Raw genomic sequence first — 19,458 nt, 5'->3', positions numbered from 1 at the left:
GGTCTGAGGTCTTCTGCCAGCCTTCAGTAGGTGTTTCTGTAGGAGTTGTTCCACGTGTAGATGTATTTCTGGTGTATCTGTGGGGAGGAAGGTGATCTTCGCGTCTTACTCTTCCGCCATCTTCAAGGTCCCCCCCTTATTCTTTTAATGGTTTACTTGGGGTGTTTCCTTATAAGCAGTCATGTCATCTACAGATGGAGACAGCTTTATTTCTTCCGTTCTGATTTTTATGCCCTTTATTTCTTTTCTTGCCTATTGCACCGGCTAGAAGTTCCAGCACTGTGTTGAATAAGAATGGTTAGAGTGGACATCCTTGCCTTGTTCCTGGTCTTAGGAGGAAAGCATTCATTTTTTCACTATCGAGTATAATGTTAGCTGTAGGGTTTTTTATGGTTCAGGAAGTTCAGGAAGTTCTCTATTCCTGCGTTTCTGAGAATATCATGAGTGAGTGTTGGATTTTGTCAGATGCTTTTTCTGCATATCTATTGATACGATCATGCACACGTTCATTTTTAGCTTGTGAAAATGATGGATTACATTGATTTTTGAATATCAAATCAACCTTGCATTTCTGAAATAAACCCTACTTGGTTATGGTGTATAAATTTATAACTCCTTTTCCGTATTGTTGAATTCTGTTAGCGAACATTTAAAGGATTTTTGTGTCTATCTTCAGAAGCAATATTCTGTGGTTTTCTTTTCATACTTGCCTGCTTTTGGTATCAAGATAATAACTAGCTTCTTAAAATGAACTGGGAAGTGTTCCCTCCTATTCTCGGTTTTGGAAGAGATTGTGTAGAATTTGTGTTAATTCTTCTTTATATGTTCTGAATAATTCTCAAATAACACTATCATGGTCTGGAGATTTGTTTTTGGAGTTTTAAAATTATGGATTCAATTTACTTAATAGTTACAGGGCAATTCAAATAATCTATTTCATATTGGTTGAGTTGTGGTAATTAGTGGGGTTTTTTAGGAATTGGTCCATTTTGTCTAAATTGTTAAATTTATGTGTGCATAAATTCTCTTATTATCCTTTGGATGTCAGTAGGTTCTGTAGTGATACTGTTAACCCTGTTTCATTCCTGATGTTGGTAATTTGTATCTACTTTGTCTTTTTTTTTTTTTTTTTTGGTAGGGTATGAGGGTGGGGATCATTCTTGCTAGAGGTGTGTTAATTTTATTGTTTTTTACAAAGAACTAGCTCTTTGTTTCATTGGCTTTTCTCTGTTATTTTTCTGATTTCATTAAAGTCATTCATATTTTTATTACTTCCTTTCTGCTGCTTGATGTGGGTTTGTTTTGCTCTTTTTCCAGGTTCTGCTCAGATTATTGATTTGAGACTTTTCCTCTTTTCTCGTGTGTATGCACTTAATGCTATAAGTTTTCCTCTCATCACTGCTTTACCTGTGTCCTGCAAATTCGGATATGTTGTATTTTTATCTTTGTTCACTTTGATTTTTTTTTTCCACCTTTCTTGAGATCATAGTTTGTTTATCCATTCATTTGTTGATGGACATTTAGGTTGTTTCTGGTTTAGGGCTATTACCAAAGAATGCCGTGAGTATTCTTGTACAAGTTCTTATGTAATATAACATATGCTCTCATTTCTTTTGGATAATTTCCTAGAAGTGACTATCATAAGTGTACATATAACTTTTGAAGGAATTGCCAAACTGTTTCATTAGCAATTGATTATTGCTAATTGACCAAAATGATTATTAGCAATTTTTTGTAGCTGTAATTGATAAAAGTTGACTTGTGATTACTTAGAATTATTTTAATGATTCTTCACCATAAATAATTTGAGAAACACTGCTTGGAGTAGCCCTGGAGGGGTAGATTTAGGTAGCTACAAGAACTCTCCTTACATTGTATAAGATAAAGCAGAGTGAGTACGGATGGAGGTAGGTTGAAGGTTTTGAAAGGAGGAAAAGTACTCTGATCAGAGTGCTCTGACTTTAACACTGCTGTTAATGAAATATGAGACAGGGTCATTAGCTGGGTGAGTAGAGAGCCTTTAGCAATATAAGATTGAGGAAGGAGGAAAAGATGTGAATTCATCTTTTGATGAGAACATACATTTATTAGAAAAATGTAGTAGGTTTTTCTGAGAGTTCTGAGTGCCTCTTTAAGTTTTGTGGCCATAAATTTGAAGTAAGACCTGTTTTCAAGAGTTTCTCCAATTAGTTTAGTTGTTTAGATACAGATAAATAGAAAATATTTATTTAGGTTTAATAAGGACTAAGCTTTTTCCTTTGCTAATGTGAAATAGGAATGGTGGAGGGTCAAGAGGCTTTTGCAAGGGAGTGATTCTAGAGTTGTGGAACCTCAGCCAGTTAAGGAAAGGAATGAGGGGGATGGTGGATTGTGAAAAGATAGTAGGGTCAGTGGATTACAGGACCCTGTGCAGTCAAAGGATAGTTGCAGTAGGAAGACCATAGTAAGTAAAAATGTAAGGAAAGGAGATGGTGATCAAAGAGTAGGATTGTGGAAATAGTTTTCAGAGGTGGTATGATTTTTGGTGATCTACATGATCTAGTCAGAGATATAACTATAGATATAATCTAATATAACTGTAGGAGAAGGTGGCTGAGGTGGTGTTTAGGAAAAGACAGTTGAAGAAGTCAAGGAGCACAGAGGCCAAAGAGTTAGACTGATTTTCTGTATGTATGTTGGAGTTCCATTATGGCCAGCATAATGGTGGAGAGAAAGACAGTGAGTCATGTGCTAAAGGCATCAATGAATGAAGAGGGTGAGGAAAGACTTTGAGGGGGGTAGTTAACATAGCAAAGATAATGGGTGTTAAAGTCTGATCATATGATCTTCAAAGATCTGAAGTGGGGCTCAATTAACGGAGGAAGTAGTACAGTGGAGATTGATGAGGACACCCTCCCCACTTTTGAGTCCTGAAGTGCTCTGAAGAATTATGGGAGGAAAAGGTCACCATTTGAAAGGTCTCTAGGGAGAAGTATCTTCCAGGAATAGCCAAGTTTTAGCTAGAACAAGAAGAGAGAGCATTCAGAGAAATTGAAGATAGAGAGCAGTAATGGGGATGGTATCCTAGCGAACATGCATGATCCAGGAGGCTTGGACTTACTGTGCCTGAGCTAAACATGGTGTGATGGAATTAGTTAGTTATGGTAGTTTTTTGGATGAAGGTGGCAAATGAGTTAAAGTTAGAACTCAGAAAATTTAGCTAGGACATGGGACCATCAAGCTGCTTTTCAGTTTTTCAGGTCAACGTCAGACAAAGACCTCTTGATATAAAATTTATTCAGCAGCCCAGTGATTTTTGGTAGCTTGGTGGTCTCTATTTTTCTGGGATTGTAGCGGTTATATTTGTTAAATTTCTTGTCCCTTTTTGATGGACTTGGACTTCCTCATGTGTTTGGTGATTCTTAATTCTCTGTCTCCCGTGACATGCCAGTTTATTCTTCTAAAAGCCTTGGACTCCATGGGTTTCCTGGCTGAACACTGTGGCTTCTTGTCTGCTTCCTTCTTTTGGGCTCATTGAACATTGTTAATTTTCAGTCACACACACACAGTGTTAATTCTTTCAAACATAATATTTTATCTTTCACTTCTGCATGTTTGTTATAGGAGAGGAGATTTTGGCATGTATTCAGTTCATTATCTTCACACTGTCAAAGCTAAACTTTTAGAAAAGAAAATTGATTATAACCCAAATTTCCAACCGTAGGGAATGGGATAGAATGTGGTATATCTATATAAAAGAACATTATGCAGGTATTAAATTTTTGTTTTGCAAGGACATGGAGGTAATGAGAAACTGCTCTCGATAAATTTTTAGTGATGCCATTTGCTAAAATGTATATGCTCTATTGATGGATATAGGCTGGCATTAAAATGTAAATGTTTAAGGACCTCAAGATTTTAGGTGTTTTTTATTTGTTTTAAGTTTCTATATTTTTCATATTTTCTATATTGAATATGTCATAATATACATTTATAATGGGGAGGAAGAGGGAGTAAATTTGACTTGGAAAGAAAGGTAACTAATAAGCAAATTATATGATACGATAACCTTATCTAATTTAACACAAAATTCTATTTTTGCAAAAAATACATTGGGTGTATGCATCTGTGTCTTGAAGAAAATCATAACTCTGTCTTAGGTAGACCATGTATGGTTTTGATAAAAATTCCACTGGTAAGTTGCATGATCTGGTTTTTTTTAATGACTTACCCTGAATATAAACATACAGATTGAGGATTAAAATCTCAAAATACTAATTTGAAGTGCTAGTAGAAAATAATTTAATGGAAAGAAAATAGTTTATTGTGGTTTTAAACTAGTAGGGTGACATAATCTTCACCATCATTTCTATTGCTGGTTTATTGAAAGTCTGTGGTATACCATGTGACTGTTTTCAGTTTTATGATATATAGTATGTGAAATCTTCCTATAAATATTTAGAAATCTGCTGATTGGCTTTATAAATATTTCATTTATTTAGCAAATATTTACTGAATGCTAACTATATGCTAACCACTGCCCTAGGTACTTGGAATGTATTGCTGAACAAATAAAGAGACAGGTGGTCTGGTAGGAGTAACAGTTTAATTCTAATAGGATACCTTTTAGTGAGAAAAAAACCCATGTTCTTAGGTTGTTTGCATTTTTAAAACTGTTTTACTAAAGCCTAATAAACCAAGAGAAAAAACAATCTCCAGTGCTAACCTGCTTTTGTTTTATTAGATTGAGGACCTTCAGCAGGCTTTAACAGTAAAACAAAATGAAGAGCATGATCGACAGAGGAGAATAAGTAATACCCGCAAAATGATAGAAGATTTGCAAAATGAACTGAAGACCACAGAAAACTGTGAGAACCTTCAACCCCAAATTGATGCCATTACAAATGATCTGAGACGAGTTCAAGATGAAAAGGCATTATGTGAAGGCGAGATAATTGATAAGCGTAGAGAGAGGGAAACTCTAGAGAAGGAGAAGAGGAGTAAGTTTTTTGTTTTGTTTTTTTTTAACATCTTTATTGGGGTATAATTGCTTTACAATGGTGTGTTAGTTTCTGCTTTATAACAAAGTGAATCAGTCATACATAAACATATGTTCCCATATGTCTTCCCTCTTGCGTCTCCCTCCTTCCCACCCTCCCTATCCCACCCCTCCAGGCTGTCACAAAGCACCGAGCCAATATCCCTGTGCCATGCGGCTGCTTCCCACTAGCTATCTACCTTACTACGTTTGTTAGTGTGTATATGTCCATGACTCTCTCTCGCCCTGTCACAGCTCACCCTTCCCCCTCCCCATAACCTCAAGTCCGTTCTCTAGGAGGTCTGCGTCTTTATTCCTGCCTTACCCCTAGGTTCTTCATGACATTTTTTTTTTCTTAAATTCCATATATATGTGTTAGCATACGGTATTTGTCTTTTTCTTTCTGACTTACTTCACTCTGTATGACAGACTCTAGGTCTATCCACCTCATTACAAATAGCTCAATTTCGTTTCTTTTTATGGCTGAGTACTATTCCATTGTATATATGTGCCACATCTTCTTTATCCATTCATCCGATGATGGGCACTTAGGTTGTTTCCATCTCCGGGCTATTGTAAATAGAGCTGCAATGAACATTTTGGTACATGACTCTTTTTGAATTTTGGTTTTCTCAGGGTATATGCCCAGTAGTGGGATTGCTGGGTCATATGGTAGTTCTATTTGTAGTTTTTTAAGGAACCTCCATACTGTTCTCCATAGTGGCTGTACCAATTCACATTCCCACCAGCAGTGCAAGAGTGTTCCCTTTTCTCCACACCCTCTCCAGCATTTATTGTTTCTAGATTTTTTGATGATGGCCATTCTGACTGGTGTGAGATGATATCTCATTGTCATTTTGATTTTCATTTCTCTAATGATTAATGATGTTGAGCATTCTTTCATGTGTTTGTTGGCAGTCTGTATATCTTCTTTGGAGAAATGTCTATTTAGGTCTTCTGCCCATTTTTGGATTGGGTTGTTTGTTTTTTTGTTATTGAGCTGCATGAGCTGCTTGTAAATTTTGGAGATTAATCCTTTGTCGGTTGCTTCATTTGCAAATATTTTCTCCCATTCTGAGTTTTTTTAAACTTACAGTGAAGACATGTTTATAAAATGGAGATATGTCTCTGTTGATGGGCTTTCTTCTTCCCCTGATCATGTCTCTAAATGTTCATGTCTGCTTGTTGAGGAAGCTCAGTTCAATTCTTCCATTTTAGTGTCTTAATTACCTATATCTATTGTGTAATGATTTGCCGCAAGCAGACCGTTGTCTTATGTCAGATTTTGGCAGTTGATTTAATTCTCTAAAAATACTTTGCTTTATTTTCTTTACAGTCACTCACTTTTCTGTTTTTTCTCAGGTCAAATTTAAGCTCTTCATTCTAGCCTTCATAATCTTCCATTAGCTTTGCTCCTTGAAGCCTGTCCAATTTCATCTTTTTTTTTCTTTGCTATAGACCATGTGGCTAGATCTGTAGCATTATTCAGTTAGAGAAGATCTTACATTCTGTCTGCTCAGTATATATGACTAAGGTCAGTTAGTAAAAAAATTTGTTTATATGTTTAGCAAAATGCTAGGTGTATGGTTTAAAAAAAATAATAACACTAGACAAGAAGGGTGGCCCAGTGCCTTTCCAACTTCCAGACCCACTGTCAAGAGTAAGCACTCTTAACTATTTCAGTAACTTTTTCTAATAGTCTTTCATATATCTTAATCATATTTTTATTTTACCATGTCTTGGTTAATCAACTTTAGATATCATCTTTTAATGTTTTGTTGCTTCAGATGTGGATTTCAACTCATGACACCTCCCCTACCTATTATTGTAATTCCCCAAATGGGATTATTATATTAATATTAGTAATCATTAACATTTATTAATGTTTATTACCAATAATATTCTTTTTTTGTCATTTAATATTTGTTGATAATGCTTGAATGCACATTTATAAGCTAAAAATACTGATACTCCTAGCCTTTCTTTTTACTTTCCTCCCTTTAATTCTTTAATATGTACTCTGGTTTTTATAGTTTAAAGGCTGAAAACATACTTTATTGAGAACCATAATTAAGTTTTATATGGTCTGTTTATGGGTTGATTCTACTAGCTAGAAATATTAAGTATTATTTATGTTATTACAACAAGAAAACTTGCTCACAGCAGAGCCAAGTAGTGCATTATGATCTAATTTCTGTTCATTGATAATTTTTTTTTAGGATTTTAATTTACCATTTTTTAGAAACACCATTTACTTTAGCATTTCCTTAAATTGGGAAAAAAATTATCAAGCATTCTCTTGAGTTCTGAGACCTTCCATCCTCCTCCCAACTAAACTGATTGTTCTCAAGGTCTCCTTATGGCTGTTACCTAGGACTTCTCTCACACCTTTTCTGTGTTGAATAAAAAGCTATTCCTGAATTCTGTGTCTTCATTTTTCTTAAATTACTTCCTTGTTTTGTAAGAGTACATCTTCACATAACCTGCTAAGAAGAGATATTTGGGAATTAATTTGAGTCTTTGCATCCCTGAAAAATCTTTACTTCATTATCCCCTTTTTTATTTTGGTGTTATAAAAATCTAGCTTGAAAATAGTTTTTCTTTCAGAATCCTGAAGGCCTGTTGCCATTGTCTTTTGATAGGAAATCTAGTGTTTTCTTATTATTTTGTATGTGACCTATTTATTTTTGGTAGTTTAAAGATCATCTTTTATCCCAGGTGTTTAGAAACTTAAGAGTGATTTGTCCAGGGTGGGTCTTTTTCACTGTGTTGGGTACTTGCTGAGTGGTGTTTATAACCTTTAGATCTAAGATACTCTTCTATGTTATTAATAGATTATTTCACTAATTAAAGTGTTCAGAGGAATAATGCTTTATTTTCCAATTTTAGGTGTGGATGATCATATTGTGCGTTTTGACAACCTTATGAATCAAAAGGAAGATAAGCTGAGACAGAGATACCGTGACACATATGATGCTGTTTTATGGCTGAGAAATAACAGAGACAAATTTAAGCAAAGAGTCTGTGAACCCATAATGCTCACGGTAAGAAATTTGTTCATCTTAGTAGTATCTGTTATTTTTATTATTGTAATCATTGTAGGTTTTGTTGTTTTAAGAATTCTTAGTCTTGTTAACACCCTGCTTTTCCATTAGTAGACTTGTGGCATCTGGTATGCTGCTGAATCCATACATGAGCTTTTTAAAGGGTCCTTGATAATAAACCTATGAACTTTTTCTTGATAGAAGTATGAAACTGGCAACTTATTGACCAAGAATCATGTGTAAACTTGGTTAGCTGGTTTCCTTCTGGCAATTGCTATTCTTCGGTTATAACAGGCAATATATTAAATGCTGCCAAAGGGGTAGAAAACTGCTATAAATAAATACAGTTGATATGGAACACCTGACAGGATAGACAACAAAATCATCTGCTACAAAAATAAAGCATTCTGAGGATTCTGAGAATGAAACCAACAATTTATTGACCTTATAAACATTTGATAAGTCTTATTAGTGATCATGAGTCATCAAGAATAGGGCAAGCTGTATTTAGTAAATCATTTAATGAAATGTGGGTGTGGATTTACTAGGAAAATTTCCGTCTAAAATATTTTAAATGGTAAGTTGGGCCATGAGAAGGAATGAAAAAGTAAAACCCACATTCTTTGCTAATGACATGTTTTATACACACACACACACACACACACACACTTAAAACTTCAAAATGATAAAAGGATTATTTTTGCTAGATGATTTTTTTTTTTTGGAAAGAATTCACTGTAGATCCTTGTAGGATTCATGAAAAGTTCTATATTCTGTAACTCCTGTTTATATTATGCTTTATTCAAAGTCATTTCATATAGTTTGCATTATATTAGCAAAATTAGTGTGCATAATACTGTATTCTCTTCTTGCTCAGGTATGAATCATTAGAATATTTTTGCTCGATCAAGAAGGGAATACCTATTTTGGATGCAGACATTACTGTTTTGATTAATCCAGTAAGGATTGAAAGAAAACACAAGAAGAAATACTGTGACCGTTAGTATTATAAATTAGAATGCAAGTGTAATTTTCAACAGATTCTTATTAAAGTGCCAAACTCAAAACAATACCTCTGGACTTTATTAGATTTGTCATCCTCTTGTCACTTGATTTCCTGATAGTAGCCTATCACCAAGTCAGATTACTAGCTGGCATATATTTACTTTTTAAATTACATTTGAGTCTGAGATAAAGGGAGATACTCTGTTATCTTACCCTTCCTGGAACAACCTTTTACTTTTACTACCACCTTCTTCCAACTGTATCCTGCCCATACACTTACCTAACCCTTCAAAATCTAGTTGAAATGCATTGTACCACCTCCATAGGCCTTTAAAATGTTGCCATAGGTCTCTATTTACTAATATAAAGGGACATTTATGATATGTTAATGACTTATAAAACAGATTACAGGATAGGGTATATAGAAAGATTTCATTTTTAAAAATTGTGAAACAGGAGTCTGCCATCAACCACCAGAACATCTTGGAAAGCTACACCTCCTATGTCTACCTGTCCATGTCTTACTACTTTGTAAAGATGTGGCTCTGAAGAACTTTGCCAGATATTTTCTTCACCAATCTCATGAGGAGAAGGAGCTCGCTAAGAAGCTGATGAAGGTTCAGAACCAAAAAGGGGCCAAATCTTCCTTCAGGATATCAGGAAACCAGACAATGAATGCAATGGAGTGTGTATTACACTTGGAAAAAATTGTGAATCAGTCACTACTGTAAATGCACAAACTGACCAATGACAAAAATGACCCCTACTTGTGTGACTTCTCTGAGACTCATTACCTAAACGAGCAGGTGAAATTCATCAAAAAAATAGATGACTGTGTAACCAACTTATACAAGATATGGGCCCCAGAATCTGATATGGCAGAATGTCTCTGATAAATGCACCCTGGGGGAGAGTGATAACGAGAGCTAAGTCCTATGCTGGCTTATCCATAACTATAAAAAAAGATGACTTCCTATGGTGATATTGGGATTACTTTACCCTTTCTGTAAGTTGTAGCAAACACCCACTTTATTTTTTTTTTCATTTGTACCATTCCTTACAACAAAGTATTGAGTTGGCCAAAAAGTTCCTTTGAGTTTTAAGTAAAAACACATTTTTCATTTTCACCAATAACATTATTGAACAACGTATTCACCCTTTTGTTCCACTACCTTTTATCATTTTTCAGGCGACTTCATAATTCCGTCTTCCAAAAACTTTCTATCTTTTTGAGCAAAGAACTGTTCTAGGTGCCTTTTACAGTCTCCCAGGGAATTGAAAATTTTTCCATTAAGAGAATTTTGTAAAGACTGAAATAAATGGAAATCCAAAGGTGCAATGTCTGGTGAATATGGCAGATGAATCAGAACTTCCCAGCCAAGCAATAAGCATTTTTGCCTGGTCATCAAAGAAACATGCCATCTTGCATTATCCTGATGGAAGATTATGCATTTTCTGTTGACTAACTCCGGACGCTTTTCGCCAAGTGCCGCTTTCAGTTGGTTGAATTTGGGGCAGTACTTGTTGGAATTAATCGTGTGGTTTTCCGGAAGGAGCTCGTAATAGAGGACTCCCTTCCAATCCCACCATATACACAACATCACCTTCTTTGGATGAAGACCGGCCTTTTGTGTGGTTGGTGGTGGTTCATTTCACTTGCCGCACAGTCTCTCCTGTTCCACATTATTGTACAGTATCCACTTTTCATGGCCCATCACAATTTTTTTAAAAAACAGAACGTTTTCATCACGTTTAAGTAGAGAATCACATGCAGAAATACGGTCAAGAAGGTTTTTTTCACTTAACTTATGTGGAACCCAAACATCAAAGCGATGAACATAACCAAGCTGATGCAAATGATTTTCAACACTTGATTTGGATACTATGAGTATGTCGGCTATCTCCTGCTTGGTATAAAGTCAGTTGTTCTCAATTAATGTCTCGATTTGATAGCTGTCAACTTCAACTGGTCTACCCGACTGTGGAGCATTGTCCAGCGAGAAATCTCCAGCACGAAACTTCGCACACCACTTTTGACACATTCAGTCAGTCATAGCACCTTCTCCATATGCTGCACAAATCTTTTTTTTGCATTTCAATTGCGTTTTTACCTTTCTTAAAATAATAAAGAATAATATGCCGAAAATGTTGCTTTTTTCTTCCATCTTCAATATTAAAATGGCTACACAAAAATTCACCAATTTTGATTTTTTTTTTAAATACACGCTGATATGACAGCTGTCACAATATAGTCTAACAAAGTTGTTTTGAACAAAGTTAAAGACAACTAAGCACTAGAGCCATCTTTTGGAAAAACCAAATGAACTTTCTGGCCAACCCAATAACTTGGTACCAAAAAAATTGTGAAACAGGGGCTTCCCTGGTGGCGCAGTGGTTGAGAGTCCGCCTGCCAATGCAGGGGACACGGGTTCGTGCCCCAGTCCAGGAGGATCCCACATGCCGTGGAGTGGCTGGGCCCGTGAGCCATGGCCGCTGAGCCTGCGCGTCGGGAGCCTGTGCTCTGCAACGGGAGAGGCCACAACAGTGAGAGGCCCACGTAACGCAAAAAAAAAAAAAAAAAGTGAAACAGTAGACATCTAATGTTTGTAGTGTTTATGTCTGGGTGATGGTATTTTATATGGCTTTGATTTTTTTCATTTGTTTGCTTGTTTTTTTAGTTTTCCCATCTTTCTATACTGATCAATATTCTGTAATTTAAAATAATACCAACATTTATGTGACAAGCAGTCTACTAATTTTTTTTGTTGTATTATTTCTTTTAATCCACATTTAGTCCCTTGAGATATAGACTGTTTTACTCTACCCATTTTAGGATGAAGTAACTAAAGCTTTCAGAGATTTAGGTGGTACTTGATTAAGGTCATACATAGGAATGGAAGTGACATCTGTCTGATCCCAGAGCCCTAGATCTTGAACTATCTTAGTATCTTCCATAGCACTGAGCCTCAAGTGCAAAAATGTCTAACTAGTTAGTATTTTTTGAGTGAGTAATTAAGTTTATGCTCTAGTAGTACAAACCTAGGGTTTCTCTTGAAAGCACCAATAGTTATAATTAATCCATAGCAAGTTTTTTCATTAGTTTCATAAAGTTTTATTTAGGCCTTTGTATTTTTATACTAATTAGTTTTTGCCATAGATAGCATGAATTCCTCTTAAAGATTAAGAAGAAAAATATTAAAAGTTTGGGGACAGATGAGAAATGTTTATACTCAGGTTACAATCTAACCCTATTTCAAATGTTTTCAGTGAGCTGGCCAGAAGAGAACTTTTTATTTCTTAGATGGTATCAAAATCAATATGCATTAGGTGCTGTTAAAGTCTTGGCTTTTGTTTTACTATGTCTTGGACAGTAAATTAAATAGATGTTTAAAAATGTTGACTCTTCAATACCAAACAGTTCTTTTTTGGTCTACTTTTTTCTCGAGGATTTATTTAACCTAATTAAATAAATCTAAGTTAAGTATATGTTCTGGTAGTTATGTTCTGGTAGTCACTTTGGGTTTCATGAAAATCAACTTTTATTTTCTTTTTGTTTTGTTTAGATCAATATGAAAGATAACAAAAATGCCAAATATATTGAAAATCATATTCCATCAAATGACTTGAGAGCTTTTGTGTTTGAAAGTCAAGAAGATATGGAGGTTTTCCTCAAAGAGGCAAGTACTGTAATATTTTAATTCACTTCACGCTTAGCTTCCAGTGCTTGAGTTTTCAACCTCAACCTAGAGCAAAAAATGATAACGACCTATTTTACCATCAGTAACTCTTGTGTAAAATTATTCAAATTTGCTAATTTCTTTTGTCTGTACCACTGAGGATTGAATTAGTTTTATAAGAGGAACAAGAGCCCATAATTCCATCTTTAACATTTTTTGAAATTACCATTGGGAATTAATATGAAGAGTAATTCTGTCACATTGTTTTAAGAGAAACATCATAATGATGAGACTTTGGTCTTGGACATCCTTTTAGGAAATGTATTGGAATGAACTCCGTTTTTCTTTGGAGGGGCATATAATGTTGCTCATTATAAATAAAAAACTTTAAAAAGAATGAGAATTCTGTATCTGACTAGAAAAACACTACTGACAAAGAATATAAGCCACTGGAAGACATCATGGCTTAGTTAAGAGTATAGACTCTACAGATAGGTACCAGGCTTTGAATTCAGACTTTACTGCTGATTTCAGCAAGTTGACTAAATGTTCTGTGTCTTAATTTCTTCACTATAAAGTGGAGATAATATCTACTTCAAAAGATGGTTGTGATGATTAAATAATTTATTAAATGAAAAAGTTTAGAACAGTTTGTTGGGTACTATTGTTTTTATTATATATTGTTATATATCTGTATAATACATATTGTTAGCTATGTATGTTACTATCCTTGCCAGTAAGATTTCTTTTTCCTTTTGCAATATGCCATCTACTTTTTAAAAAGCCCTGGAAAGATGAGGTTTAGATTTTGTTTTGTTTAAACTTTTTCTAGTAAGTCTAAGTGAGGACAGGACCATGAATCGGCTTAAGTAGTCCTCTATTTCTCTGGTACACAAGTGATTGGAAAGAATCTTTACTTTCTTTGGCTTTTACGTATTGCCCTCCTTCTGGTTTGGAGTTGACAGGGAATGTGAATAAAAGGTGACTGGATAAAAAAGTTGAATCTACAGAATTATAAAATGGTCTCCAAAAAATTAAGCATTTGTGTTATTTAGAACTATTTAAGCCTAAACAGTGAGTTCTTGAACTGATGTCACTGAAGAAGTAGGTTACTTGGATTACAAGTCTGTGAGACATGACACAGTGTGAAGGGTCTGTCTGGAGTCAGGTGTAATTAGATGATTTCTATTTTGCAAATGGCCAGCTTAGCCTACACTGAGTAACTGGATTTGCCTCAAAAACTCATGCTTCTTCCCCTGTGCTAAGAATTTGAACCATATATTAATAATATGTCAGGTTCCTGGAAATTTGACCTTTTTTTTTTTTTTCCTTGTACTGTGACAACTTTCCATAGGGGTTCATCATTAGGACTAGAACTTCCTCTTACATGTATCACTTTTTGTATGTGTATTTTAAATTTTGAAATATATTGTATATAACCTCCTCCTGTAATTATATCTACTAGAGTACCATTTCCCATCCTTCAGTAACTTACAAACCTTCTTCATGGTGTTTGCCATTTCTGCATACTACCGTGTACTACCATCACAATTTTTTGCCATATCTGGGTACTAACTATATTATTATTGAAAATTTTTCTTTAAATCACTTCACTTGTTACTGAAATGAAATATTCTGAAAGGAAGTATAATGTCATTACCAACTTAGAAGAACAAATAATTTACATTACAGTAAAGACTGTAAAGGCAGTGTTAGTAAATCCTAGATCTGTACTGTTGCTTCTCAAAAGCAGATAATATGATTTTTTTAAAAGGAGGTAATAAGGAGTTAAAGACATGATGACACTGTATGTAACTTACTCATTGGTATGATTGAAAGGGAATTGAAAAGGAAATTACTTTCTCATTGTATAATTCAATTTTATTTAGTGTAGCCACTAAAACAATAGATTTTTAAAACTTAAATGAATTCTGCATACTAGTATCATTGATACATTGACTCATGGCCAATATTGTTTCATTATACCTCCACTCTATTTTTTTTAATAACTTATTTTGATATAACTTCAAACTTATAGAAAAGTTGCAAGAGTCATACATATGCTCCTATATACCTTTTACCCAGATTTACAATAATTATTCACATTTTGCCCTATTTGCTTTATTGATTTTTTCGTTTTTTTAATTTATGGAGTATAGTTGATTAACAGTGTTGTGTTAGTTTCAGGTATACTGCAAAAGTGATTCGGTTATGCACATACATGTATCTATTCTTTTTCGAATTCTTTTCCCATTTAGGTTATCACAGAGTATTGAGTAGAGTTCCCTGGGCTATACAGTAGGTTCTTGTTGGTTGTGTATTTTAAATATAGCAGTGTGTACATGTCAATCCCAAACTGCTAATCTATCCCTCCCCCCACCCTTCCCCCTTGGTAACCATAAATTCATTCTCTAAGTCTGTAAGTCTGTTTCTGTTTTGTAAATAAGTTCATATGTATCAATTTTTTTTAGATTCTACATAAAGCCATATCATATGATATTTGTCTTTCTCTGTCTGACTGACTTCACTTAGTATGATAATCTCCAGGTCCATCCATGTTGCTGCAAATGGCATTATTTCATTCTTTTTAATGGCTGAGTAATATTCCATTGTATATATGTACCACATCTTCTTTATCCATTCATCTGTTGATGGACATTTAGGTTGCTTCCATGTCTTGGCTATTGTAAGTAGTGCTGCAGTGAACATTGGGGTGCATGTATCCTTTCGAACCATGGTTTCCTCTGGATATATGCCCAGGAGTGGGATTGCTGAATCATATGATAGCTCTAATTTTAGTTTCTTAAGGAACCTCCGTACTGTTCTCCACAGTGGCTGTACCAATTTACATTCCCACCAACAGTGCAAAAGGGTTCCCTTTTTTCCACACCCTCTCCAGCATTTATTGTTTGTTGACTTTCTGATGATGGCCATACTGACTGGTGTGAGGTGATGTTTCTTTTTTTAAAATATATGTATTTGTTTATTTATTTATTTTTGGCTGCATTGGGTCTTTGTGCTGTGTGCGGGCTTTTCTCTAGTTGGGGCAAGCAGGGGCTACTCTTCGTTGCGGTGCACAGGCTTCTCGTTGCGATGGCTTCTCTTGTTGTGGAGCATGGGCTCTAGGCACGCAGGCTTCAGTACTTACGGCACGTGGGCTCAGTAGTTGTGTCTCGTGGGCTCTAGAGTGCAGGCTTAGTAGTTGTGGCACATGGGCTTAGTTGCTCCACAGCATGTGGGATCTTCCTGGACCAGGGCTTGAACCAGGTTCCCTGCATTGGCAGGCGGATTCTTAACCACTGTGGCACCAGGGATGTCCTTTTTTTTTTTTTTGAGGTGATATTTCATTTTAGTTTCTAAATGCAAGTCTTCTTTGGAGAAATGTCTGTTTAGGTCTTCTGCCCATTTTTTGATTGGGTTGTTTGTTTTTTTGGTATTGAGCCGCATGAGCTGTTTGTAAATTTTGGAAATTAATCCCTTGTTAATCTCTTTGTTTGCAAATATTTTCTCCCATTCTGTGGGTTATCTTTTCGTTTTGTTTATGGTTTCATTTGCTATGCAAAAGCTTTTGAGTTTGATTAGGTCCCATGCTTATTTTTGTTTTTATTTCCATTACTCTAGGAGACAGCTTGAAAAAGATATTGCTGCGATTTATGTCAAAGAGTGATCTGCCTATATTTTCCTCTAAGAGTTTTATAGTATCTGGTCTTATATTTAGGTCTTTAATCCATTTTGAGTTTATTTATATGTATCTTGTTAAAGAATGTTCTAATTTCATTTTTTCATGTGTAGCTGTCCAGTTTTCCCAGCCCCATTTATTGAAGAGACTGTCTTTTCTCCATTGTATATAGTCTTGCCTCCTTTGTTGTAGATTCATTGACCATATGTGTGTGGGTTTATTTCTGGGCTTTCTATCCTGTTCCATTGATCTGTATTTCTGTTTTTGTGCCAGTACCATACTGTTTTGATGACTGTAGCTTCTTATTGCCATTTTGTTAATTGTTTTGGATTTGTTTTTGTAGGTGTTTTTTCTTCCCTTCCTCTTTTTTTCTCTTGTGATTTGATGACTAACTGTAGTGTTGTGTGTGGATTCCTTATTCTTTTCTGCATGTGTATCTATTGTAGATTTTCAGTGTGCAGTTACCATGAGGTTTTGGTATAGCATTCTATATATAAACAAGATTGTTTTCAGTTGCTGATCTTTTAATTTAAAATGCATTTCCAATATCCTGCCTTTATGCTCTCCTCATAATTGCTGGTTTTGATATCATATTTGTTTAGCAGATGATTTCCTACCTTTACTGTATGTTTGCCTTTACCAGTGAGCTTTTCCATTCATAATTTTCTTGTTTCTAGTTGTGGCCTTTTCTTTTCCACCTAGAGAAGTTCCTTTAGCATTTGTTGCAAAGCTGGTCTGGTGGTGCTGAATTCTCTTAGCTTTTTCTTGTCTGGAAAGCTTTTGATTTCTCCATCAAATCTGAATGAGAGCCTTGCTGGGTAGAGTATCCTTGGTTGTAGGTTCTTCCTTTTCATCACTGCCTTCTGGCCTGCAGAGTTTCTGCTGAGAAGTTAGCTGATAACCTTATGGGAGTTCCCTTGTACATTATTTGTTACTTTTCCCTTACTGCTTTTAATATTTTTAACCTTATGGGAGTTCCCTTGTACATTATTTGTTACTTTTCCCTTACTGCTTTTAATATTTTGTGTCTTTAATTTTTGTCATTTTGATACCATGTATCTTGGCATGTTCCTTCTTGGGTTTATCCTGCCTGGGACTCTGCTTCCTCTGTGCTTCCTGGACTTGGGTGACTGTTTCCTTTCACATATTAGGGAAGTTTTCAACCATTATCTCTTCTAATATTTTCTCAGGTCCTTTCCATCTCTCTCCTCCTTCTGGGACCCCTATAATGTGACTGTTGGTGTGTTTAATGTTGCCCCAGAGGTCTCGTAGACTGTCCTCATTTCTTTTCATTCTTTTTTCTTTATTCTGTTCCACAGCAGTGATTTCCACCATTCTGTCTTCCAGCTCACTTACCAGTTCTGCCGCAGTTACTCTGCTATTGATTCCTTCTAGTGTATTTTTCATTTCAGTTATTGTATTGTTCATCTCTGTTTGTTGTTTAGTTCTTCTAGGTCTTCGTTAAACATTTCTTGTGTCTTCTTGATCTGTGCCTCCATTCTTTTTCCAAGATCTTGGGTCGTCTTTATTGTCATTACTCTGAATTCTTTTTCAGGTAGATTGCCTATCTCTACTTTCCTTAGTTGTTCTTCTGGGGTTTTATCTTGTTCCTTCATCTGGAACATATTCCTCTGCTCTCTCATTTTGCCTAACTTTCTGTGATTAGAGTTTCCATTCTGTGGGCTGCAGGCTTATAGTTCTTCTTGCTTCTGCCGTCTGCCCCTGGTGGATGAGGCTGTCTAAGAGGCTTGTGCAGGCTTCCTGGTGGGAGGGACTGGTACCTGCCCACTGGTGGGTAGAGCTGGCTCTTGCCCCTCTGGTGGGCAGGGCTGTGTCAAGGGGTGTGTTTATCAGGCAGCTGTTTACTCAGGAAGGCTTTAGGCAGCTGGTCTGCTGATTGATGGGGCTGTGTTCGCACCCTGTTGTTTGTTTGGCCTGAGGCATCCCAGCACTGGAGCCTACAGGCTGTTGGGTGGAGCCAGGTCTTGATGAGAAAATGGCAGCCTCCAAGAGGGCTCATGCCAATGAGTACTCCCCAGAACTACCATCACCAGTGTCCTCGTCTGCACAGTGAGCCACAGACACCCCCCCCAACCTCTGCAGGAGACCCTCCAATACTAGCAGGTAAGTTTCTTATGAGGTCATCGCTTTTTTACCTGGGTCCTGGTGCACGCAAGACCCTGTGTGTGCCCTCCAAAAATGGAGTTTGTTTCCCCCAGTGCTGTGGAATTCCTGCAATCAAATCCCGCTGGCCTTCAAAGCCACATTCTCTGGGGGCTCCTCCTCCTGTTGCCAGACCCCCAGGCTGGGGAGCCTGACGTGGGGCTCAGAACTTTCACTCCTGTGGGAGAACTTCTGTAGTATAATTATTTTCCAGTTTGTGGGTCACCCACCCAGCAATAATGGGATTTGATTTTATCGCCATTGCACTGTTCCTACCATCTTGTTGTGGCTTCTTCTTTGTCTTTGCATACAGGGTATCTTTTTTGGTAGGTTCCAGCATTTTTTTGTCAGAGGTAGTTCAGCAGTTAGTTGTGATTTTGGTGTTTCCGTAAGAGGGGGTGAGCTCACTCCTTCTACTCCGTCTTGTCTTCTCCTGCTTTATTATTTCTCCATAGCAAAGTACAGGTGGTTTTGCTATAAGCAATATATAATTCCTAAAAATTACTGTACTGCAGAATTGTATAATAAAAACCCACAGGGGCTATGGTGTGGAGGGGGGGAAGCACAGCTTTACATATGTTAAATTATTAAGAAATATGCAGATACAATAAATGTGCTTTTTCTTTTTTATTTGTTTATTGAAGTATGGTTGACTTATAAGTTTCAGGTGTACAGCATAGTAATTTGATGTTTTATGGATTACACAATGTGCAAAATTAGTATGAAATATTGACTGTATTCCTTGTACTGTATGTTACAACCCTGTGCCTTATTGAAAGACCTGAAGTTGGCTTGTGGAAGTAGGCATTGGAAGGGTTCCGTATGTGAATTATGTAGTAGGTAAAATAATTATAAAGCACTTACCTGAAATTG

The 19,458-nt window shown here is 36.0% G+C and overlaps 1 protein-coding gene and 1 pseudogene across 3 annotated transcripts in view; both read left to right on the top strand.

Annotated features, from left to right (window-relative positions):
• SMC5 (structural maintenance of chromosomes 5) overlaps nucleotides 1–19,458 on the top strand; it is a 116,130-nt gene that overhangs the window by 59,906 nt on the left and 36,766 nt on the right. For all 3 annotated transcript variants that reach the window (XM_060014638.1, XM_060014637.1, XM_060014639.1), the window contains 3 exons: nucleotides 4,724–4,979; nucleotides 7,907–8,061; nucleotides 12,630–12,743. In XM_060014638.1, coding sequence (XP_059870621.1) covers nucleotides 4,724–4,979; nucleotides 7,907–8,061; nucleotides 12,630–12,743 — 525 coding nt within the window. The remainder of the gene's footprint in view (nucleotides 1–4,723; nucleotides 4,980–7,906; nucleotides 8,062–12,629; nucleotides 12,744–19,458) is intronic.
• LOC138414103 (ferritin heavy chain pseudogene) lies at nucleotides 8,661–10,072 on the top strand (annotated as a pseudogene).

Source organism: Delphinus delphis, chromosome 6, assembly GCF_949987515.2.
Source record: "Delphinus delphis chromosome 6, mDelDel1.2, whole genome shotgun sequence".
Taxonomy (NCBI): Eukaryota; Metazoa; Chordata; class Mammalia; order Artiodactyla; family Delphinidae; genus Delphinus; species Delphinus delphis.
This window is presented reverse-complemented; position numbering and strand designations above follow the sequence as displayed.